The 25,982-nt window shown below is 43.7% G+C and overlaps 1 protein-coding gene and 1 long non-coding RNA gene across 18 annotated transcripts in view; one reads left to right on the top strand and one right to left on the bottom strand.

The window, feature by feature from the left end:
• The window catches only part of EYA1 (EYA transcriptional coactivator and phosphatase 1), a 371,713-nt gene extending 356,246 nt beyond the window's left edge, over nucleotides 1–15,467 (bottom strand). For 7 of the 17 annotated variants that reach the window (XR_016235724.1, XR_016235723.1, XM_089335386.1 and 4 more), the window contains exons 1-2: nucleotides 14,719–14,855; nucleotides 399–503 (exon numbers count right to left, since the gene is read on the bottom strand). Coding sequence is in view for 8 of the 17 variants with exons in the window: in XM_008255649.5 (XP_008253871.1) it covers nucleotides 399–431 (33 nt within the window). In the remaining 9 variants the exon portion in view is untranslated. Of the gene's footprint in view, nucleotides 1–398; nucleotides 504–14,718; nucleotides 14,856–15,051 lie in introns of those variants that run through there. The other 10 variants (XM_089335376.1, XM_017341392.4, XM_089335384.1 and 7 more) reach the window with 7 other exon arrangements.
• Nucleotides 14,927–22,673, top strand: LOC149126238 (uncharacterized). Its single transcript, XR_016235735.1, has 2 exons — nucleotides 14,927–15,115; nucleotides 22,044–22,673. It is a non-coding gene; the product is annotated as an uncharacterized LOC149126238 (long non-coding RNA).
• Nucleotides 22,674–25,982: the final 3,309 nt, after the last annotated feature.

Raw genomic sequence — 25,982 nt, forward strand, 5'->3', positions numbered from 1 at the left:
GCACCTACAAATATATTTTTGTAAAACCAACACACATAAAACAATCCAAAGTGTAGACATTAATTTCAAACTTTTTGAGACAAATATATGTTTTCCCTGAGGCAAAGTAAAATGTAAGCCTTAAAATTATGTTATGCATATTGGTGTAATTACCTAATACCAAAGGCTGGCTTTTTCCTGTCTGACTCTACTCTTGATAACTGATACCTCTAAGAAAAAGATATAAATTAGGTTAGGCTGATGAAATAGTGAACTACTTAATTCATAACTTTCAAAATCATTAAAAATCGGTATAGAGCTTTTGAGAAATTTCCAGACACTCAGGTTACAACACAAATAGTCATTACAATTTTAAAAGTAATAACTCTTTCCTTAGGACTGACATTCTGTTTACTTACAGACTGTCCATTTATCCCCCGGGGGTCTTCCATTGAAGACTTCTTCTGAATTATAGATGGGCTATTAGCTACACACTTCTTCAAAGGCTCCCAACACCCCTGCACCTGTGAGGAACAGCGCATCAAGCAGCCGTATTAATTGCGTAGCATGAAATTAGGAGCTGATCTTGACATCTGCAGCTTGCCATTGACTAGCATGTATACACAAGTCAAGAACACTTACCTTCAGTGAATGAATCTTTAAAATAAATATTATGGGCTCACTGTTTATCACAATTTACATGAGCCAAATGTGGCCAAATTATAGCTCAGTTGTGCCTGCTGTCAGCAGCTGCAGCCCAAGGTGGGGGGCGAAGAAGAAGGATTGGGGCGGGGAGGGGGGTTCTAAAGACCTTTCTACACACATTGCTTTTGAGCCAACAGTACACGAACTCTTTTTCCCCCCAAATAACTCTTCTTTTTCTTTTTGAATTTAGTTTTCCATGCTATCTATCAATGTCAATTGTACCACAATGCAAAGAGGAAACACGAACAAAGAAATATGATTGTAGTCTGGGCAAGGATGAAAGAGAAAAAGCTAAGGTTGAGTGTTTCACCCCCAGGGCACGGATATTATTATACTATTTCTTAGCAAGACTGCATTAGGTCACAGTTTCACGGTTGATCAATTCTGCATCTTCAGACTCAACACCTTCAGGAAGAAGGGGTTTGGTGGATGTTTCAAAACATAAAAAATAAGTATGATATCTTGAAACGTATTCTACATGTAACCATCTTCAAAAAAAATATAGCCATCCAGCTGCCCTTCTGAATTTTCTAACTTCCAGAATTAATTTTAACACTCATGCTCAAATGAAGAAGCCAAAGGCACTACTTGGGCTTCACAACTGAGAAATTACTTTACATACATGTCTTATATAAGCCCAAATGCAGAGGTTTCATGTACACACACAAAAAAAGAGAAAAAAAGTCATGAGCTTAGTTTTACTAATATTAAGCAACAGATAACTTGAGTAGTTTAACCTCAGAGTCATTTTTTAAGGTACTTCAATGTTTGCATGCCAACATGATAGGAAAACCAGTGTAGCAGAAATCAAGAGACCTGAATTCAGGTTCTAATGCTGCCACACAGCTGAATCATATCAGGAAAATAATGGAGACTGTGCACCTCAGGTTTTTCATCTGTGAAATGGGATATTTCAGCTATGTGCTATCTTACTGCATTTTATTTTATACAGATATTTTTATTATGTAATTTAATGTGCATATGCATTTATATACATAACTTTCAGATAAAATAGTCTGAGTATAGTCCCTTTGAGAACTAATTTTGAAATATGGAAAAAATTCTGTTTTGCTCACAATGATCAATGCTGCAGAAAATAGGCCTTACCCACTGTCAAAACAGATGTGATGCTTCTTGGACAATATAAGACTCATAAGTAACAATATTCTTAAAATCTGGAGAATCTTTATTAAAATATCATTTTGTAATGTTAAGAAGAAGCAATTACATAATTTCAAGTTATGAATAAATAAGCATTGTATGGGTATATTTACAGTCTGTTAAACCAAGAAAACACATGATAGCGTTCTATTCTGAATTGTACAAAATTTTAGAACTGAATATTAAAATTCACCAGTATTGCTTTTAGAAGATTCCGTGCACAATTAGGGAAGAGCTATTATAGAATAAAATACATTTTTTCTGTTGCTTTAGTTCATCTCAGGAGGAACATTAACTTCTCCAGGAACTCCGTGGGATTTTAAAATGATGGTAATAATCCTGCCTTACATTGGTAAAAGTCATCACAGTTTACCAAACGCGTTGACAGAAGTTGCCCACAGTGCACATGTATACGGTAAGACAAAGTCCACTCTCATACCTCACAGAGGGGAGCAGGCCTAAGACAAAGCCCCCTCTGACTTCTCATAACCTCCCATCCTCTCCATACCTGTCCTGAGAACACGTTTCAATCAAAATCTGTATATTTGATCTTCCAGGATTATTTCCCATGTGTTTCTTTTCCATATTTCCATACTGAACTTACTGAACAGTTTAAGGTATTAAGAATGGTCAAGTTACATGAGCATGAAAGGTATTTCATTTGTAATTTTATTTCTGCTGAAGATGAAACCATTCTGCACTAAATATCATGTTTGTTATTGTTTCCTGGACTGAGAAAGAAAGGACTGAGATTATAGAGAAGTCAAAGCAGTCAGTATTCATCTACTTCAGGTAGATATTTCCAGTAAAAAAAGACTACCACTCAAAAATCTAAAATTCACAGAGAGTCATGGACTTTATTTACAAATCCTCTACTGCTTGCTAAATCAGCATAGTTGTTTCCAGATTTCTACATGTCAATCCAAACCATGAAATATATGACATGACTGGGTCTACTGATACTTAGAAGCCTGGCCCCGGTAAACCCTTAATTCCCTTGCAGGACTTGATCTTTCATAGTTTATAAATAAGCCTGCCTCCATTATAGCACTTATCTAGTGGGACTGCAATTACTTCTCTACCTCTCTCACCCACTCTGTAGCTTCATGAGTGCTGTTTTGGTCTGCTCACATATGGCCCTCATTAAATATTTTAAATAAATAATTGAATTAACAAATGGATGGGTATTGTTAATAGATTAAAAAATTTTAAGATTTATTAATTTATTTGAAAGGCAGAGTTAGAGAGAAGAAGAGAAAGGGAGTGATCAATCTTCCATCTGCTGGTTCATGCCCCAAATGGCTGCACCAACCAAGGCTGGGCCAGGACTGAACCACAAGCCAAGAGCTTCTTCTGGGTCTCCTGCATGGCTATAGGGGTCCAAGCACTTGGACGATCCTCTGCTGCTTTTCCAATAAAGCTGGATTGGAAGTGGAGCAGCCGGGACTTGAACCTGTGCCCACATGGCTTTAACTTGCTGATATTCAAAAGCATTTTTCAGATTTCTGGTCCTGGATGTGAGTTTCATGTAACCTAAGAAATAGGCTCAAGTAAAAATAGGTTACTTGATTGTTGTCTATCTATCCACCTCTGCTGACATATATAGAGGACAGCTCTTCATAAAACTGTACAGGCCTACATACAAGCATGTTTAGAAGTATAGCTAGAGGTAAAGTGCTAAGATAATTGTTTAAGCACAGGGACAGTTTCTAGAAAAGGAATAGAAAAATGTCCAAGGAGGCTACTTGAGGTATGGGTAGGGTAACAGGGGAGGGCTCAGTACTCACTACTGGAAAGATCAATGGGATAAGGTTTATTTTGGAGTACCAGAGGCAGAGACCTGATGACACAGGTGCCCCCACAGATCGAAGTGCTGTATGTCCAGTGGCTGCTACCCATTCCCAGGCCATCTCCAATAAGCACTCTGCCAGTGCAGGAACTGAGATAATTACCCATGTGTGCATTAATCTAAAATGGCAAAATCCTTTACCCACTCCCGAGTCAACAATGACAGCACCTGGAAGAAGAAGGTGCCCCCTGGAGTTGTACACAATGGAAGCCCACCCTTCTCCTGGTCACTGAAGGTCCTTTTAGAAAGAGACAAGGGACTGAGGTTCTGCCTGTGAAATCCAAGATGGCGGGTCAGTTAGCTACTCTGAGCATAGAGGAAAAGTCTGGAAGCTTTTCCTCAAATGTATTTATCACCTCCGCAGCTGAACAAACGTGAAGAAATAGCTACACAGCAGCAGACTGTGCTGAAATATAACCAGACTCCATAATTTTTAGATGCCTGCAGCCACCTGAGAGTATACCCCCAAGAGCAGACAGTGGCAAGCAGTCCCTTTCAAGGGCACTACAGCCCACAAGACACAGGGTCTCCCCAGTGGCAGTTGGTGGAGCCCCTTATTTGCATCCATAGTCCCAGGTCATTTGCCACCCTGCACACCTGCTGCTGCGCAGGACCAGGCAAGTGGCAAAAGGAACATCAGGGGGCTTCCCAGACAAGCAATAAGTAAGGAGCAAGGGAACCCTTTGAAATGATATTGTCAAACCTGGGGGTAATATGCCTTCTTAAATCCTTATCCTTAAAGTCACCTACCTAGGGAAATAGGAGAGGAGACCTCACTCATGGTCTTTGCTGGCCAAGGAGGTGCTTTAGGAAGCAAGGTTCTGTACTGTCGATGAGAAGTAAACTTTGTTAGGTGGGCAAAACCTCACACAGGATGCATGGAAGCTTTAGGACCTTTCTTACATTTGCCACTTGTCGGGGGTAGGGTGGGAAGGAGTTGAAATTAGGATACTCAATAGAAATTAGGACCTCAATAGACATTTTTCAAAAGAGGAAATCCAAATGGCCAACAGGCACATGAAAAAATGTTCAAGGTCATTAGCAATCAGGGAAATGCAAATCAAAACCACAATGAGGTTTCACCTCACCCCGGTTAGAATGGCTCACATGCAGAAATCTACCAACAACAGATGCTGGCGAGGATGTGGGGAAAAAGGGACACTAACCCACTGTTGGTGGGAATGCAAGCTGGTCAAGCCACTATGGAAGTCAGTCTGGAGATTCCTCAGAAACCTGAAGATAACCCTACCATTCGACCCAGCCATCCCACTCCTTGGAATTTACCCAAAGGAATTTAAATTGGCAAATAAAAAAGAGGTCTGCACCCTAATGTTTATTGCAGCTCAATTCACAATAGCTAAGACCTGGAACCAACCTAAATGCCCATCAACGATAGACTGGATAAAGAAATTATGGGATATGTACTCTTTAGAATACTATACCGCAGTAAGAAACAACGAAATCCAGTCATTTGCAACAAAATGGAGGAATCTGGAACACATCATGCTGAGTGAAATAAGCCAGTCCCAAAGGGACAAATACCATATGTTCTCCCTGATCGGTGACGACTGACTGAACACCAAGAGGGAAACCTGTTGGAGTGAGGTGGACACTATGGGAAATGGTGGCTTGATCAGCATAGCCCTGACTGTTAATGAACAACTTAATACATTATCCCTCTTAGTAGTTTTTTTATCTGTTCTACTTAATATGACTGGTTTAGATCTGTAATTGATGCACAGTTATTCTTAAGTGTTGAAAATTAACTGAAATGTGATCCCTGTTGAACATGGTGGTGGGAATGGGAGAGGGAAGAGATGTATAATTTGGGACATGCTCAGGCTGACTTGCCCCAAGTGGTGGAGTTGGAAGCATACCAGGGGATTCCAATTCAATCCCATCGAGGTGGCATGTACCAATGCCATCTCACTGTTCAAGGTGATCAGTTTCAGTTCACAGTTGGTCATGGTGAAGGGACTGGGAGTCAAAGGGAGCACATAGACAAGTCTAGTACCTGCTAACGCTAACTGATGGAGTAAATAAAGGGGAGAGTGATCCAACATGGGAAGTGAGATACTCAGCAGACTCATAGAATGGCAGATGTCCTAAATAGCACTCTGGCCTCAGAATCAGCCCTAAAAGCATTCGGAGCTGGCTGAAAAGCTCATGAGAGTATTTCAGGCATGGAAAGCCAAGATACTCTGGCAAAAGATCTCTGCGAGTGAGATCCCAGTGGAAAGAACAGGTCATCAAAGAAGGAGGTACCTTTCTCTGAAGGGAGGAGAGAACCTCCACTTTGACTATGACCTTGTCTAAACAAGATAAGAGTCGGAGAACTCAGAGGGCTTCCATAGCCTTGGAAACTCATGACTGGAGCATAGGGAGATTACTGATGCCATAGACAGGAGTGTCAATTGGTAAAGTCAACAACAGGAGTCACTGTGCACTTACTCCTCATGTAGGATCTCTATCCTTAATGTGCTGTACATTGAGATTTAATGCTATAACGAGTACTCAAACAATATATTTCACTTTGTGTTTCTATGGGGGTGCAAACTGTTGAAATCCTTACTTAATGCATACTAAACTGATCCTCTGTAAAAAAAAAAAAAAAGAAAGAAAGAAATTTTCAATTCCCAACTTGACTCTCACTGGGATTAAACATGACAATAGGTCTGCTCTGATTTCATCATCATTTAAAAAAAATCATCTATTATTTTTCACTTTATGTTTCTGTGTGGGAGCAAACTGTTGAAATCCATACTTAATGTATACTAAGCTGATCTTCTGTATATTAAGATAATCGAAAATGAATCTTGATGTGAATGGAAGGGGAGAGGGAGTGGGAAAGGGGAGGGTTGTGGGTGGGAGGGACGGTATGGGGGGGAAGCCATTGTAATCCATAAGTCGTACTTTGGAAAATTATATGCATTAAATAAAAGTTTAAAAAAAAAAAAAAAGAAATTAGGATACACACCTGGCAAATACACACTGGCAAATAAATGCTGGGTTTAGGTGCTAGTACAACAGAGTCCACCAAAAATATCAAACTGAGACCACAATCTGACAAAAATTTGTAAGCATGCAAACCACCCCCACCAAGGCCCAGCGGCATTATGAAATTGGGCCCCTGGTAATGACATTATAATTATACTGAGAGAGCTCAGTGATGCATACTTGGAAGTGAAAGTTTATGCTCCATTGCAACCAATACACCCATTAATTTTCACAATACAGAATGGCTTTAAATACCAAAACTTTAAAGAATGTGAGACAAAACATGTATTCTGTGTGTTCCCACTATAATTTAAACTCTTCCTGAGCTGCCAATCTTTCTCTCAAATTCTCCAGTCTTTGTTACTTAATATTAAGAGTTGAACTTGCCAGCGCCGTGGCTCACTTGGCTAATTCTCCGCCTGCGGCGCCAGCACCCCGGATTCTAGTCCTGGTTGGGGTGCCAGATTCTGTCCCTGTTGTCCCTCTTCCATTCCAGCTCTCTGCTGTGGCCTGGGAAGGCAGTGGAGGATAGCCCAAGTGCTTAGGCCTTGCACCCGTATGGGAGACCTGGCTTCCAGTCAGCACAGCACGCCGGCCACAGCGGCCATTTGGGGAGTGAACCAATGGAAAAAGAAGACCTTTCTCTCTCTCTCTAACTCTGCCTGTCAAAAAAAAAAAAAAAAAAGAGTTGAACTTAAACTTTACCAATTTCAGTAAAACTTATATCCACCATTCACTTAATATTCCTTTGCTACCACCACCTAAAGCCAGGCAGTTGCTAAAATAAACACCACAACCTGATCTTACATGCAAACATCATTTTTGTTTTGTTTCAGCTCCAGCACATCACAAATATCCTGGCTATCTTCAGAACAAAAGATTTGAGAAGTTGGAATGAGGCTGCAGACTGCAAAGGCATGAAACAGATCATGAAAGGATCATCAGCCAAGCCACTGGGCCAGACTTTCTAGATTGAGGAAAAATAGGTGGAGCTGGGTGTGTGGGGTAGGAGGGTGGAGAGCAGTAACATGATTGGGAAGAAAATATTTTGTTTTATTTTACACATCATATGTATTTTATTTTTCCCGCTGATTTTGAAAAGCAGGTTATGTTTTAGATGACACATTCATCATCTTTAATGAACCAGATACCCATCAGGCACTGATCACAACTTGAGGTTCCTTGGATGCCTGCAAGCATATTTTCATTACAACACACCATCTCTTTACTCTTTTCCTTCTCCCCAAGTGTTGAATTTTCTAACATTCCTCAGAAACAGAAGGAAACTAAAGATTGAACCTGGCTTTATAGAGAAGAAAAGGGCTATTCTAAAATAGGTCCCCAGAAGACTATAAGCCAAGATTGAATAAACGTATCAAATCAAGGGGGCCTCTAAGAAAATTTACCAACAGAAGCCTGCTGTGCAATGAACCACTGGATAAAAGACCTCCAGAGGCCTACTCAACTCACCATTCTGTGGCTCCAGATGCCACAAGGTGCCGTGTCTGGCACTTCATCTTTGCCTTCCTCTCCTTCCTAAGAAATCTGGTCATATCAAGGGAAACAGAGATTCAGTGTGCTCAAGTGAGGCAGACGTACAAACCACTCACTGGTCTCTCACACAGGGAGGAGCACATCCTCACCACTGAAACCTCTCATGAAAACCAACTTGATTTCTACATTGGTGAAAGTCTTCTACATCTGTAGATGTGGTTTCTATGGAAATCAATGTCTACACTAATTTTCTTTTCATAGATTTCCTACTCATTTACTGGAACTACTGGTTTAAAGGTCTTAGGGTGAAGTCTGACTATTCTTTATGGAACTTTTAAATAAATATGACCAGATTTTTACTTCCACCATCTTCATCTTGCCTCTAACTTGAAATGAAGAACAGAAAGCAACTAGACACTCAGAGGAGCTGACATTCACAAGGAAAAGGATGCTGTGTTTATTTGGTAACTAAAGTTGAGTTCAAACTACATGTTCAAGAAAGAACATTAGACCTAGAAATTATCTTAAATAGGCACTTATTTCTTAATGATATTAAGAAAACTCTGAAATGCTGACTGACTGTGATTGACGGCACACGCAGGAGGGACTTGTAAATCGTTTATGTGATGAGAAAGCTAAATCACACATGATCAACCTCCAAAGTTCCACTAGGTTGGGATACTCACTCTGCAGCACCTACTGAAATTACAGCATTGCTAGTCCTCGTCAAAGATGTTTATATCCAACATATCATAGAAATATTTTCATCACCCAAGAAGACTATAGTTTTAGTTTTAAAATATGCTCCAAAACAACAGGTGGCAAACAAAACTGGCTCTACTCAGTGGTTATCATCATTGTTGCCCAAATCAAGTAACAGCACCTAAATGAGGAATTGCCTTAATTTAATCAAAAGGAAATGACAAAACATGAAATATCTATTCTTTTGTATAGAAAGAACTATCACCAAACAAAAGCACTTCAAAATATAAAAAATATATCACAAAATCCTTAAGATATTAGAAGTACACCACACTACAGGGGTGGCCATTTAGCCCAATGGACACAATATTCATGACCCATATGGGAGTCCCTGTTTGATACATTGGTCTGACTCCTGACTCCAGCTTTTTGTTAACGCAGACCCTGGGAGGCAGCAAAGATGGCTCAAATGACTGGGTTCCTGCCAATCACCTGGATTGAGTTACTGGCTTCCAGCTTTAGCCCTGGGCCCAATCCCAGCTATCTTGAGCGTTTAGGGAGAGAATCAGTGGATGAGAGCCCTCTCTATCTCTTTCCTTCTGCCAGGAAGGAAGGGAGGAAGGGAGAGTGAGGTGAGAAAGCAGAGAGAGAGAGAGAGAAAGAGAGAGAGAGAGAGAGAGAGAGAGAGAGAATACCGCAGAACTCGTCCATGATGCAAAGCAGAACAGTGTCACCTGGAGCTGGGGAAAGGTGTTGATGGACTGACTGCAGAGAGGCACGAGGAAAGTTCTGGGGATATGGAAAGTGTTCCATGCCTCAAGAGTGGCGGTTGCACAGTGTTCATGATTGTCAAAGGTCATTGAGCTATATAGTTAATAAAGCTGATCTATAAAAATACATATGCTGGGGAAAGGTACTGTGATACAGCAGGTCAAACTGCCACTTGGGATGCTCACATCTCATATTGGAATGCTGGTTGGAGTTCTGATTGCTCCACTTCCAATCCAGCTCACTTTACTGCTAATATGCCTGGGAAGCAGCAGATGATGGCTCGAGTACTTGAATATCTGCCACCCACCTTTGAGATATAGATGGAGTTCTTGGATCCTTGCATCAGCCTGGCTGAGCCCTGCCTATTGCAACCATCTGTGAGCATGAACCAGCAGGTGGCAGATCTCTCTCTCTCTCTCTCTCTCTCTTTCTTCCTTCCTTTCTCTCAAATAAATAAATTAATAATTAAAAAAGACCTGAATATGCCACAAGTTACATTTCCTGTAAATTAGCAACCTTCGACCTTTTTTCCACTGCTGTTGAGGAAATAACAAAGTGTATTAGTGATGACTGCCTTCTTCATTGGGCACAGAAACTAATCCTGGCCCTGCCAAACCATCTTGACCTCAGTGATAATCTTTGCTTAGATCTTCATTCACCAGCACTCCTCCCTCTCTAATGCATTTATCCCTGCATGCATAAATGACATGGATTTAACCACTTCCATGTTTGTTTAGGTGTAGAAGTGAAGAAGGGGCTGGAAATCATACCCTTGATTTAAGAGGTAAGGATAGCTGGCGCCGTGGCTCACTACGCTCATCCTCTGCTTTGCAGTGCCGGCACACTGGGTTCTAGTCCTCGTCAGGGCACCGGATTCTGTCCCGGTTGCCCCTCTTCCAGGCCAGCTCTCTGCTGTGGCCAGGGAGTGCAGTGGAGGATGGCCCAAGTACTTGGGCCCTGCACCCCATGGGAGACCAGGATAAGTACCTGGCTCCTGCCATCGGATCAGCGCGGTGTGCCGGCCGCGGCGGCCATTGGAGGGTGAACCAACAGCAAAGGAAGACCTTTCTCTCTGTCCCTCTCTCTCACTGTCCCCTCTGCCTGTCAAAAATTAAATAAATAAATAAAATAAAAGAGGTAAGGATAAGAAAAAAAATATTTTTAATAGTAAATTTCAACTGATGTATCAATAATTGACACAATCTTATGGGTTTCTTTCTTTCTTTTTTTTTTTTTTTAAATGACTTAAACCAGAATGGTGTTTTGGCTTTCAGTAATATGCTGGGTTGAATTCATAAAGCACCTGGTCTGTGCTTGGCCCACAGTAAGTTCAGCTGGCAAGAATCAAAATGCAGTTTTATTAATAAAAATAAGATGAAAGCATATTTGTTGCTCAGATTCTTACAACATTTCTTTACCATTTACTGCTAAAATTCAAAGCAATTCCAACCACGGATACAGGCATAGCTTTCAATGTCTGGCTCATTAGGTAATGCATTGAGTTCAGGGAACACAAGTTCAGCATCAGACCTTAAAATTAATGTACATTACATGTATCAGTGCAGGAGGGACAAGAGAATAAATGCCTCCCTGTTCTGCTCCAACACCGCACCCCATACCACTGACAATCACAACTTAAGTTTAGCAAGGCGATTTCCTCATTTCCTGGATGCTGACTCTTAGTTTTAGTAGCTTTTTGACCAGAGTCAGGATTCCCTGATGGAATAAGACTGCAGGACTGCAGGCTCCGAGGCCAAAAACCCAAAAATAAAAAAGACACTAATGGAGAAAGCATTAAGCTGTCAGAAAAGAGGCACTGACTCAGGGTTTCTTTGAATTTCACTCTTTCCTTAAAACCAAAGAACAACTTACATCAGAGCAAAGTTAGAAAGGCTTAAGAAACCTGTCTGCCCTCAATTCCATGAGAAAATAGTCAGTGGGAGGCAGAAGGAACATGATGGAAATATCCATGCTGTGGGGATGCCACAAGAACACAAGTCACAGAACCCAGGGTTCCATCTAGGCCAGGGAGCCGCTGCAACATCCTTGGCAAATAGCCAAGCTGCTTCTGTGTGAGCACTTCTAGGGACAGAAATTCACCAGCTTGTCAGCCTATCTGAGTCAGAGATGGAAGGCTTACTCTTTAGGATGTTTTTGCTCATACGGCACTGAAGTGGACTCATCCAGCTCTCTTCTCCAGTGTCCATCTTTCTTCTGCATCAACAGAAACTCATTTCAACATCATCTTATACTAAATAGCTCTTGAAATATATGAAGATTACAATGCTATCCCCTGAAGGTTCTCCTCTCTAGAAGCCACACTTGATTTCACATCTTTTTCCAGTGAGTTTCTTAACTTCATTTAAAAAAAAAAATATATATATATATATATATTTGAGAGGCAGAGGGAAAGAAACAGACTTCCATCCACTGGCTCACTCCTCAAATGCTCATAACAGCTCTACCTGGGGCCCAAGCAGGAAGAGTACACAATTTTGTCCAGGTCTCCAATGTGCATTGAAAGGACCCAATCACTTAAGTTAACTGCCGCCTCCCAGGGACTGTATTAGTAGGAAGCTGGAACCAGAAACCACTGGAGCTGAACCCAGGCACTACAATATGGGATGTGAGTATCTTAATTGCTAGACCGAAAGTCTGCCCCCTTAACTTTCTTATCATCCAACAGTGAACATAGCTGGTGGTCAAGGGCCTCTGGTTCTGAATATCACTCTTGCTTACTGAGTTTGGAAATGCTTAAATTCTTTTGTAAGTGACCTGTTTTCAAGTCATCATTTCTCTTTTGTATGTTTGAGGAACTGATTCAACCCTTTGAAATTCTCACCTTGTTTTTTTTTTTTCTTGCCTATCAAGTTCGTCATGATTCTGCAATGACTGAAATAGCCATTTGTTTTATATAATATGCCAGCCCAAAAACCATTACTTTAACTTTCTTCTTTCAAGTCACTAACATTATCTTGAAGGAGAAGGAGCTGAAAACAGAGCCAGTCCTGATGAGTCAGTCCAATGGTAGAGAAAAAGACTACTGAGGGTTTGAGTTAAGAGGATAGGGATTTGAGTCTGTAACTCTGGCATTTGGCAACTCAATCTTGAACAAATTTATCATCTCGCACCTGTTTTCTTCATCAGTACAATGGCATTAACACTATCTAATAGGATGCAGAACATGTGCAATGTGTTCTACATGTAGTACCTGCTCAAAAATGTGTGCCAATGGATGATAAACATTACTGAGGGTGGAAAGTCTTAAACTTATCATGCAACATAGTGAATTGTCTCTAATTTTCACATACAACAATTATTAGCTAGATCAGGTAAGTCAATCACTTATGGGCAATTAGGCACTATTAGAATCTGCATCTCAGGTTACTAAGATAATAATTAGTGAAGCAATATTGTTATTGTTAACACTTCCTCTCTTTAATTACCTTTTGTAAACATCTTGACTATTTTAGATTTGTTTCATAGTTGGTTTTTTTTTTTTTTTTTTTGTAACCTACCTAGATAGAACTTTCCAGGGCCTTCGCCTGTTCCAATGGTGAACCAGATCAGACTGCTCTCTCCTAAGCACAGAATGGGCCTATTATGGTCTGATTTGGTCTGAACTCCAAGTCTTCATTTTTAAGATTTTATTTATTTACTTACTTATTTGGGAGGGAGGGGGAGGGAGAGGAGAGGGAGAGAGAGAGAGAGATCCTATCCATCTACCAGTTCACTCCTCAAATGCATGAAACAGCCAGACCCAAGCCAAGAGCCATGAACTCAAGTCTCCCATGTGGTTGGCAGGGACCCAATTACTTGAGCCATCACTGCTGGCTTCCCAGGGTCCACATTATAGAGAAGCTGGAATCAGAACCTGCAGATGGGAATCCAACACAGGCACTCTGATCTTGTACCCAGGTGTCCCAACCGGCGTCTTAACCACCAGGCCAAGCACCTGCACCCTCCTAGTCCTTTCATCTGGCGCTTGCTTCCACCCCAGCACATCAGTCTGTATTCTGCCTCTCCTGCCCCCCTGCAGCTACATTCCAGATGCCCCTGGTGACAACAGCTCTCTGCTTGGTGGCTACTTCTTCCACTCAGACTCCCACAGAGCCTCCCAAATTCATCCAGGGTTCTGCCCCAGGAAGCCTTGCACGCCTGGTTTTCACACCAGGTCCCAGTTGTCTGTTAGACTGCTTCATGTAACAAGAAGCCTGGTCCACTGCACATTCTCCACAGCCTGAATGAGTGAGCCAGAGTCAGGGCCACAGGACACACCAAGTCCTGGGTGTCGGAACAGGATGAAAGAACGCTTTCATCAGCCTACAGGGACATCCTGCTCCTCCATCACCCCAGCTGGGATCTGCTGCGCTGAGCAGACACTTTCTGCTTATTCCTCCGGACGTGGACGTGTCACCACGACGGGTGATGATTTAAGTCCTTCTCCCTCCTGCATTATTTCCCTTGAGACAATTTACCTAGCCAGCATCATTCAGTTTGGCTCCTAGAACAAAAAATGTGGGATGGGCCCTAATTAACGTATGGCTAATTAATTATTATTTCCTCTCACTCACCTCCAAACCTCATGAAACGTATTGCAGAGAATCCTGTTTATTTTCCTTGCCTTCCTAATTATTCATGGCAATAATCATTCCTCCCCATTTGCCCCTTCCGATGTATCTGCCACTTCATTTAACCGGCCTCTTTGATTTGGACCAATCAACCCACTTTTTGGCAAAAGCAAGGAACTACTACTCAAGGCCAGAAAGCGCTAAAAATAAAAGTCTGCTTGCCCCCACTGTCCCCCAACTGTTTGTCATCACTGGAGCTTCGAGAGCAAGCACATGTCCAAGATAGCAATCTCATCAAACAAGGACGACACCCCCTCCCCTCAGTCCCCCGACGTCCCGATCAGTCACCACCTCCCCGAAGGAAAACAAACCGGCCCAGACACGTAGCTCCTTGTGCAGCGCCCTAGCACGGCCAGGCAAGGGGCCACCGCTGGCCCGAGGTGCGTCCCCCAGCGCCGCCACCGCGCCCTTCCAGGTGTCTCCGCGTACCTGGCAGCGGTGCGTCGGCCGGCAAGGCCGCCCGTCGAGGCGGCACAGGCGGCTCTAGCTCTGGGGTCCGGCCTCGCGGCGACTGCGCCCCAGTCTGCGGCTCCCCGGGCGCGGATCGCCACGCTCCTCGCCCCGGGTGGGGCGGCAGGCGCCGCCTCGGAGCCCCGGGGTCCGATTGTGTTTCACAACATCTGCCGGTCACCGTGACCCAACTGCAGGCCGAGCGCGCAGAGCGGCGGGGCAGGGGAGCGAGCGCGGCCGCCGCGGTGCGACGGTGGAGAGAGGGCGCGAGGGGAGGGTGGCCGGCGACTGGGGTCCGGCGGCTGGACTTACTCGTGGCACAACTTCGGCGACACGGGGCTGAGGAACCGGTTCTTCCAAAAGCAAACCGAAAATGGTAACGGAGAGGCCAGGGCAGCGCTAAGAGGGGCTCTGGCTCGGTGGATAGGGCAAAAACCCCGCTCCAGCTTCCAGAAATTCGAGCCACTGGTGGCTTTTTTCTTTCTTTCCTTTTGAATCGCGCCTGTGCCTCCCTCCTGGTCTATAAGCGCCCTTCCCGCGGCTCTGAGTGCGCAGCTACACCAGGGCCGGCACTGGCGCGGGGAGCTTTCTTCCCAGCACCCCTCGATCTTCCCAGCACCCGCCCCCACCACAGCCCCTACTGTGGGCCCCGACTCCCTTAAGCGCCTGGGGCCCCAGCCCAGGCCTGTTGCCCGCGCCGTGAGGGTGTCTCGGACGCCTAGAACCCCGCAGCGTTTTCTAAATGAGAGGCCTCAGAGCCAGGAGGGGATTGGGGGGGAGGGGCGGGGAGGGGTTCTTTGTTCCCTAGGGGGTGCTAGGTGTTCAAGGGGTGGTCCAGAAGAAAAGGGTGGGGGGGAATGACATGGGGATTTGGTGGAGGAAGTAGGCTCTGCAGTCGGCCTGAAATTTATTAAATAATTTTAGAAATAGTCTTAAAGGCACATGCCCTTAGCTGCTGCTTACAAATAGGGAAACTGAGGCAAAAATGGCACGTGGAACCACAAAGTCATGCCTGTACTTAATTCGCACTCCAAGCTCCTTATCTTTTCTGCTAACCTTTTTGCCTCTCTTGGCTTCAGGGACCCCTGGGGTCTCTGTAACCACACAGGTCCTCTGCATCTGTACTTAATGGGGATGAGAGAGTCTTGATTGAGTTTGTAAAGTGCATCAGCTTTCTTCAGGCCAGGCCCAGTTGTCTGCAGAAACTGCCTCCTACTTGATTAAGGAATCCAATCACAGGCATGAAAAATAAGCAAATGCTGGGATGATTTGCTCTTACAAGGACTCTTTCTCAGTGTGCATCAAAAGATTGGCTCTTCTCTTCCTCCAATAAAATCCCTTCCCCACCCCCTCTCGGTTATTCACGTCACATGAAATAATGTAAGCAAAGGAGCCTTGGAAAGCGTGAAGCTTGGCGTGAATGCAGGTATTCTTGTACACACTCTTTCAAAATCTGAATTCACATGCATTACTGTTGTTTTTATCAGTCAGAGTATCTGTTGACTTGTGCTGGATACCATGAAGTTAGAACAATGAGACCTAATCCTTCACTTTCAAAGACCCAAGATTATAGATTCTGAGATAAGACAAGCACACAGGAAATCATTAGGAACCCACACAAAAGCTGATTTTTGATCCTAAACTGTTGGATGTTTATATGTATGCAGACCCAGAGACTTTCCAAAATAGACCATGTTTATTGGGAAATGACTTATAGAAGTCAGTGCACTGACGGTTAACACAATGAGACCCTGATATCTCGCCCAACAGGTAATTAATCAAGTTAGTTGGTGAATGAGAATGCTTTGCCTTCTGGGACCCACTGCTTACCCTTTCTACGCATTCATAAGCAGAAAGAGTTTCCATAAGATAAAGAAGGAAATCGAGAGCCTCTTAAAGATCAGGGAATAAAAAGTTTTATTTAAAGAGGATGCAGGGATAGCTCAAAAAATATCAAATACAAGTGTCTGTGAAGAACTCATCGAAGGCAACGAGACTGTCTCTTTTCAAAGACTGTTGGCATGGTATTTGACAATCATGTCTTTAAAATCAGTCTTTATAATACAGAAGTAATATAATCTAACTTTTTTGTGTATTAATACAAAAATTCTTTTAATCCTTGATCCTGGTTCTTCCTAAGTATATAAAGAAAACAACTCTCAACCCAAATATCTTACATTTTATATTTTTAATTCTAGAAACCTAGTTTCATAGGACCTTTGGATACAAATAGACCTAAATTTTGAACTCGGGTCTGAATTTAAAGGTGTAGCGAATTAGTTCATCATTGCTGTTTCAGAAATGCCATGTGTTTAAAATACTGAAGATAGTCATATCCAGAATTTTCTCTTAATGAAAGTTATTTGGGCAAGGTACCTTTATTTTAGCACAGTCTATAAATTCTTCATATTCTCCAAAACAGGAGTAGCAGGAGCCAATTTATCGAGTATAATGTATTCCAGACACTTGCTGGAATAAACAATGCTTGCAAGCCCCTCAGATGCACAGCCAATAGGGAGCTGTTGACTACTTGAGGTTTTTACACATCTCTCAGCCAAATCAGAAATCCAAATCCCAAATCAGTCACAGACACACACTATGGCTTTATAGCACTGCATGAGTATAAAGTCGCAATCTGCAAATATGTTATATCACCCAAGACAAGCTGATTTTTGACATAAAAATACTTTTTTTCGTTTAACATGAATGTAAGTATGAATAAAAATTTCAATAAAATTGTAGATGATCTTTGAAACATAGAACAAAACACCATGGAATATATTTTCACAATTATCCATTTGAGAATGTATTACCATATTGATGTGTATACGGACATGCAAGTGTATCTCAAAAAGTTTGTGGGGAAATCCATTTCAGTTCACTTGAGTGCAAAAAATATTTTGAAATTCATGCACAGTTTTTTCATAATATATATTTTCCATGAATTTTTTGAATTTTTTGAAGACTCTCAAAGGCATAAATTTCTAATTTTTTTGCAGCCAAATAAACTTATTTCTTAATTCCATGTTTTTACAAACTTTTTGAAATACACTTAAATTTCTCTGTAGAATTTCCACGTGAGTAACTAGCAAATACCATAAAGACTCAATGATATATCTGTTAGTTTATGATGGATTTAGGACATTCAGCTGTTTACATGTCCTAAAATGCTAATCTCAACTGCTATCCTAACCTACAGTATATACAATAAAGTAATGACTAAGTTTTTCACACAACAAGGCGAAAAAAATTGCTGAGGTGTACAGTTGTACTCTGGCTTGTGGAATAAACACAGAACATGTGATGGAAATGTGAGTTTAAACTCATGTCCTATTCAAGTTCTCAAATACAGATCCACAGAAGGCAAAGAGCAAAAACCAACAAGAGTTTTGCAGTTCTTTGAGCATTTTTATTTTACATTGACAAATTACATATGCTGTGAACAATACTAATTTAAAAGAAACTTCTCTCCCTCTCTCTCTCTCTCTCTCTCTCTCTCTCTCACACACACACACACACACACACACACACACATTTAAAATTCCTTTGTTATTTAGTGTTACAATGTAACTTCATGCAGCAAAACTTGCCAAATACACCTAAGAGGAGTTTTCCTTAAGAAAGAGGGTGAAAGCCCAGCCCACTTACTGTAGATCTGGATTTACTCCTGAGTGTCAGTCAGAAGCTGGACCATATAGGAACAGTGAAGTCCACCCTACAGGTGTAAGTTCAGGATGCTCTTATTTACAGGCACAATGTAGTGAAAGTTTAATGGACCAACCATGCCACCCCCCCATACTTGGATTTCCTCTTTCCTTTCACTAAAGGAATGAATAAGGTTAGGAACCAAGTTAAATCTTTGAGTGTTTCAGTACAGAGCCTTAGTTGAAGATGCAGGAATAATAATATCAATAAAAATTACGTGCAAGACTAAAGACAATCTTTAAGCTCTAGGACTTTTGTAAATATGTCAGTGTACTCTTAATCTACTGAAATATCCTGTAATCTGAAAATTAACTCCTGTGCCTGTTGATCCCCTAAGCAATCTATGAAATAAACCAAGAAATTTACTTACTGGTCACCATCTTGCAGGAGCCATACATTTTGACTTTTATATTCAATTTATTATTCCAATAGGAGTGGTTTTCTAAATTAGCTATTGTTGATTTATGTTAGGAATTACATTTCTCCTTTCAAGACATAAGATCATCATCATATTCCTTAAAAATACTTGAGATTTTGGAGGTATGCAATGAAAAGTTTGGGTGATAAGAGAATTTTACTTTTATCTTTATAGCTTAGGAGACCCAGTAAGGGACACAATACTAGGATTTTTGGCCAAATTACTACTAAAAGGAAGATTTAAGGTTAATTTTTAAGTGAGGCTTTACCCATAGCTTGTATATCATAAATAATTACTATGGTAAACTTTATTGTATGGTTGATTTTTTAAAAAATCTGTTCTATTGTACTTTCCCTTTTAGGTAAATCTTCCAAAGCTTTTGAGATACAATGCTTCTGCATATTAAGCACTACCTATTTTTATCATTTTTATCTCTTGCCATATATACGTGTGTACATATATATATAAAACACAACTTTGTATATATTATTTTTCATTGTCAACTACTGTTATAGGTGGAGCTTTCCTGAGCTTCCAATCTAGGTCATTCTACTTATTAATATATCCATTTGTGAACTAGCTATATGTGCTTTGGGAAAATAGGAGTCTTTAATGCGATGTCACACATTGTCCTTCTTCCCCTCAAAAGGCAAAGGCAATGATTTGAGTGTGCCTTTAGCTTTCCATCACGTGACAAACAAGCACCAGGTTCACTATTCTTTCTCACAACCAGCAGATTCAAAAAATAGTAACTTTTCCTTCAAGAATAAAATTGCAGGTAAATTTTTTAAACTGTACAATATTTTGCTTTTCAAGTTTGCTTTAGAACAGAACTGTACACTCCCTAAGAAAACACAAACGGCCAGCAGGACAGAAAGACTTAGAAGTTGAATTTCTGTGTAGTTTGGAGTTGGAACTCAAGTTTATTACTTTTAGATTTTATTTCCCCAGACGTACTACTTGCACTTATCTAGGTTAAATCTCATTTGTGATTTCCTGACTCTGCTTTTGGCATGGCTGATTGTACTGTTGTTGACTTTAGTTTACAATTGTAAATTGCTATTAAACTTTCCTAAAAAAAAAAAATCGATCCAATTTTTTGAATCCCATCATCATGCAAAAATAAAACTAAACAGATATACCTTTATGTCAGAAAGATTGAGATCTGGAAGTTTAGATTCTTTAAAAAGATGTAGCATAAAGGGTTTATTCTATAAAACATAGATTGTGGACTGAGGCCCATTTGGAGAAAGCATGTAGCTCTCTGCTGGCCAACAATAAGCCTAAAGAATAGTACTAGAGGTAGCAGTAAAGATAATTTTCAAACTTCCTTGCCTTGTATGCCAAACCAAGCACCACAAAACTGCCAAAATTAGTGCCAAAGGAGTAGTGGGAAAGAAAAAGCCAACAATCCATTGTTTGTTTGATAAGCATAAAATATCCAGAGCGAGGAAAATGATGTTTCCAGTATTGTAGTTGTCTTTATTTCTTAGCATGTAACAGAGACACTGAAGAGCTATTTTTGGTAATGGAAACCCACTGAGTCCTTGGGTATTAGTCAGATACTCAGAAGGCTGACTTGCTCATTAGGGTTGACGTCTTTTGTTGTCTGTCTCCTTTTTTACTTATTTGTTTTCTGTTTTGTTTTGTACTTTGCCTCCATGTGGTTTCTTTCCCTACACTAGATATTTTGTTTGTATTGTTTTGCTAGGGTACTCTACTGTGTCACAGAAATGTATTATTCTTAAACCATCCTTTAATGAATGAAACAGGAAATTGCTTTATAGCATCTCTTAAACTAGTGTTTTATGATATTAAATCTATATGTTAACTGAATCATAACCTGAGTCTATATATGTATGGTGAGTTTGAAAGGAAGGTCAACACAAGGGATGGATGTGTTTTGTTATTCATTTTCCAGAATGCACAGTGGGATGACAACTGAGGGGCATTTTATTCTGAAAATCTGTCCCAGGATTTCACTTTTTAACGTGCTGAAGATCCTGAAGTATATGGTTAATCCGATGATTTACCTACATCTAACATGGCATAGATATTTGCCTTCGAATTATCAAACTGATTTATGCAAATAGAAAACACATAGTTTCACAATCAGCTAGGGAAACTATTGGTGATCTGCCGAGGAAAAGTGTTTGTTGGAGTAAAAAATGAATGATTTGTACACACAAGGAAACATATGATCTCTGTGGTCACTGCAGTGTGATTGCTTATAGCAATTCTAAATTTTGAAGTTATGTATAATTTCTTTGCAATCTCAAGTCACTAATTGAATAGGTCTGGGTTGCTTTCCAGCAACGGGGAATTTCTTAGTGAAATCAGACACGATGACATTGAGGGCACTGAGGGAAGCAAAAGGCAATGCTTGTGTGCTAACTTGTACCCTGTGCTAGTGGAAGTGGATCTCCAGTGTAGACAGGCACAGGGGGATATGGATGAATGCTGAAAATCATTTGTGAGCTAGAAATGCTAAACAAATGTTTGTCATGACAAAGAGGTGCTTTATTCTTCAAGAAATACTGCAAATTTGGTTGCAAGGATCAAAAGTGGGTGACTCATTGGATTGGAAGAGAGAGAGAGAGAGAGAGAGAGAGAGAGAGAGAGAGAGAGACTGGGTATGGAGCTAGTCTGTAGCGTCAGAGGGGAAATCCTATGTCAAAAACCAGGAAAGGACTTGAGCCCGGTTCAGATAGCTAAGCAGAATTCACCTCAGGTAGGAGGGCTTTCTTCTGTTGATTTCCCCTTCTCTACGGAAATCTAGCTTCTTACTCAAGGCTCTTTCCTGGAGCCTGGGACACTGGTTCATTCTGAAGCAGTTTGTGCGGGGTCCCAGGAGATTCAGAGGAGACGGTACAACGTGCAGAGAGTCCAGTCGCTCTGCCTCCTGGTTCTGCAATTCAATTTCAGGCCCCCCTCCCCCCGCCGCCCCACCTCGCGTTATTTTTCTGACTACTTGAGGGTGTGTGTGTGTGGGGGGGGGTGCTGTATAAGAAACTCGAGAAGAGACTGTGGGACGCAGAACGCACACGTGGTCCTGCAAATTGGATAGGAGGGTGAAGGAGGCGGGGAAGAGAGAAGTGAAACTAGAAATTACGGCACAGCTTGAGAATTCAAGAATCTTATTCTTTCCCTATATATTGTTTTTGTTTTTGGTACTGCACAGCTGCACGGACCCAATAAAAGGGGCAGACAGACGCCGATCTCAACAGGCACGTCTACGGACGTTAAGTTACAAGGAGCTCCGCGGTGGGGATTTTTGCACCGACATCTCAAAGAGAGATGCTGCTCCCGAGGGTGTTTCTTAGTAGTAGCAGATTATTTTCCCAAAGATGATGAACAGTGCCTTTGTCCAGACCCAAGATACAGAAATGCGTGAACTCCCTCAAACACGACCTTCGAATTTCATTCGTTTAAAGGAGACCCAAGCCCACAAGAATTAGAGAAGACGAAAAGCCGTCCCTTTATGATACCTTTTGGCTAGCTAAACAGGTAGGCAGATAGCTAAAGGAGAATGACTCACTTCTGGAAACTGTTTTGCTTCGGAATATTCCTTCTTTCTGCTCAAAGAAGATGCTATTGTGCCTAAAACGACAAAAAACCGCTGTCGTTACAGATGCGTTATTTGATAAGTAAAAGTGAACACAGATTTCACTGGAAAGGAGACGATAAATCAAAGTGCTACTGCCGAGAGCTCAATCAAGGCAAGATTTAAGAAAAATCATTTCCCCATAAGTACCTCGAGTTTCATTTTTCTTTTCCAACATGTCTTGAATTAAACACAACATGTTAACAAGACTGTAACGAAAACTCTGCATGATGTAAACATCCAAAGAAAGAAATCCTAGATTGATTATATTCTGGGGCCGCAAAGATTTTATGACTAGATATCACAGAGGTAGGGGAACCAGAGGCCAGGAAGCAGTAGGACTGGGGGCAGGGGAGGAGGGAGGCAACAGAGAACCTTAGAGAACTCTCCCCCAATTAAAAAAAATACTGCATAAATGTAAATATAATAAGTTAAGCCGAGGTTTATTTTTCAGGGATGCAAGTGTTATTTAGTAGGTTTTGAAGGGCAATTGCCAATTCATGAATGTATGGGGAGGAAAAAACACAAAAGCAAATGCCAAATGCCTGCGGTTTATGTGAACTCCACGAAATCACGGGGCTTTTATATTTAGGAAGATGACGAGGAGATAGAAAACGATATCATAACCAGTTGTTAGTGTCTGTCGTGGCTTTCTACCTACGGCACAAGTTTTTCCTCTCTCCAAATTTTTCGTTTACAAACCTTGTCTAAACTTTGCGCCTCCGAATCGTCAGCAGGCGCTTCTTAACTTCGCTGCTCAGAAGTCCGTGGGTAAAGATAACCAGGGATCCTTCTAAGGGAAGCGCGTCCCCTCTGCTCGGCCTCGGGGAACAATGGGACCCGTTTGGGCACCTCTACGAGGGCGAGGACGCGGGACGAAGAGAGAACTGAGCGGGCTTCAGAGGACATCCAGCGTCCCCCGGCCCTAAGAAGCTTCGAATAACGCGCGCTTGGCACCTTTTGTTGGGTGCGAGGAGGGAATGGAGAGGCCACGCTGTAGGGACTGTAGGGTCTCACGCAAGACCCAGGCCGGTCCGCCTTGGAGGAGCGCGGGCGGGCAGACGCCTCCGCCGCGGGTCGCTCTTGCGGGTGGCGGCTCTGGCAGGGCTGCCACCCGCGCGCCCACAGCAGCCGCACGACTACCGCGCTGGGAGACCCGCTCCCTCCCAAGGGCGCCTATTACCAGCAGCTGCTTCTGCTTAGCCCTGCGAGAGCGGTTTGCCCCAGCCCACGGCCTCTCCTAGGGTTCGGGCTCCTCGCCCCTCCCTTCCTTCCCCGCCTCTCCCCGCCAGCTCCAGTCGCGCAGTCACTGGCCCAGGTCCTTAGCCGCCTGGATGGGGGGCGTTAGGGGCAGGGAGCAGGAGAAATAAACCTGAAGGATCCAGAGGCTTTAAACCCACTGAAGAGGGGGTAGAGGAGGGTTTAGGGGCGGTGGGATTAGAAGGCCGCAGGCGGGAAGAGCTCCGGGCTGGGCTAGCTGCCTGTACACGGAACTGGGCGCGCCCAGAAGGAGCACCCGAGGCCTCGGCGCGAGAGGGGCGTCCCCGCGTTCCCCAGCGCGCTGCCTGCCACCTGTGGCGTCGGGGAGACGGGACCCACGGAGAAAGTGCAGGGCGCCGGGAGCTCGGGAAATTCTTTTCCCTCGGCGGCGCTGGGGGAGGGCGCACGGTTACTCTCTGGGACATATCTGAGTCTTCTGCTAGAGGCAAGTGCCAGGGGAGTCACAGCAGGAGCTCCCAAAAGTTTCGATACAAACTGGGACAGGGAAGTGGACTCTGGAGCGCTGGGTGGTGCAGGCTGGGCGCCAGGCTACCAAGGTGGCCTTGCTTCCAGCGCGCGAGATGGAGACCCCGGGCCTGGGAGAGAATCGCCTGCTGAGGATGAACGGGCCCCTGGTGCTACGCTTTAAATGGCCTATGGCCGGCCCGCTAGCCAGGGAGGCCTGCTGGGACACTAGGAAGGGTCAGATGGTCAGGCCACAATTGCAGAGGGACGTTTCACCTGGTCTGCGGCCGTGCTTTGGAAGCATCAACTGAGCACCTCCTGGCCCGGATGGGTTGGATTCCCGGGATCTCATACAGATTTGTTCTGTCGGCTTAGCTCAGGGAGCAGTAGCATCGTGCCGGCCCAGAAGTGACCCAAGCACAATGGCCTATCGGGTCTTTCTCCCCGCCCACAGCCGAGAGTAGGGGGCTCCTCCGCCAGCCGAGGGCACACCCATTACCGCCTGAGTCCTATTCGACAGCTATCCGGCCACAGAGCATCCCTGTGGTTGTCCTGCGGGTGAGGACGCTGACGTTCCTAGCGTCCAGTGACCTGTCCAAGAGGACAACGGTGCATGCCCAGCTTTAGAAGAATGCCGGGCTCCGGCCGAGCCACCCGCAAATAGGCGTCCCATGAGTGACCACACAGCCGGGTGGCGGTGTCCCAGGATCGGAACCCGGGTCTGAGTCCTGGCGCGCCCCGGTTTACACAATCCCAAGCGCAAACACTGGCTGGGGCGCTTCTCTAGCCGCAGCGCAGCACTCGTGAACCCGGTGCCCCGTAGCCCACCAGTGCCTGCAAACCAAACCTTGATCCCTTCCCCCCTCCTTTCTGATTGCTAAGAATCCGAAGTCTCCAGCTCCCACCCCACCTCGGTTTTGCCGCCGCAGTTCTGGAAACTGTCTTGGGGGCAGCGTCGTTTCCCTATTCTCACTCTAACTCGGCGGTGGGCAGCACGTTTCGGGGAGTGAAACCTGGGCTGCGCGCTCCCCTTTCATGGACACCCGGACTTTTGCAGGGTGTGAGGGGAAGCTGCGTTAACCCCGGCCAAGCGCAAACCGCCCGTTTCAGGGCGGGGTAGAGCCCTTTCAGGCTCGCTCGGAGAGGCTTAGTGTCCCTCTCCAGCCGGCCTCCGTGAACCCCAGTCTAAGTGGGGAAAACGCGCGCGCGCGGCGCATCCCAGCTGTTAGACCAGGGCCCCCCTCCCGCCCCCAGTCAGACGCCAAGCCAACAGTTGCCCTTCGCCGAGGCTTCCTAGAATTTCTGGAGCCGCCACTGCTCTGGGGAAGCCGTTTGCTACACAGTCCCGAGAAGAGACGGAAGGAGGCCAGGCGCAGGGAGGTGCGGACTGCCTCTGAGTGGTCACCCGGGGCCGGGAGGTCTCGGGTTCATTCCGCAAAGCAGTGAGGCCACTGAACAGGACGCAGTCCAGCGACGCCCTGTTGCGGTTGGCTGGGCAGACCCCTTTGCTAAGGCGTTTAGGGAACTTAAGAATCATCAGCCACGTGCCACCTGAAGACCCTCCCGCGGAGGACAGATGTAGGCATTTTTCGGAAGGTGGAGGGAGAGAGATTTGGGGGGAGGGGCATCTTGGAGATTTAGATCAGCAGCTTAAACACCACTCTCGACAGAGAACATTTATAAAACTCGACTCGGCAATGCTCGCCTTTTTACAAGATCGTGGCATCCAGGAGTGCAATGATCACTGAACGAATGTGCCACCATTTTGACAGTTCCGTTCCAGTTTTTTCT

This window comes from Oryctolagus cuniculus, chromosome 6 (genome assembly GCF_051225735.1).
Source record: "Oryctolagus cuniculus isolate XC-2025 breed Fujian yellow rabbit chromosome 6, ASM5122573v1, whole genome shotgun sequence".
Taxonomy (NCBI): Eukaryota; Metazoa; Chordata; class Mammalia; order Lagomorpha; family Leporidae; genus Oryctolagus; species Oryctolagus cuniculus.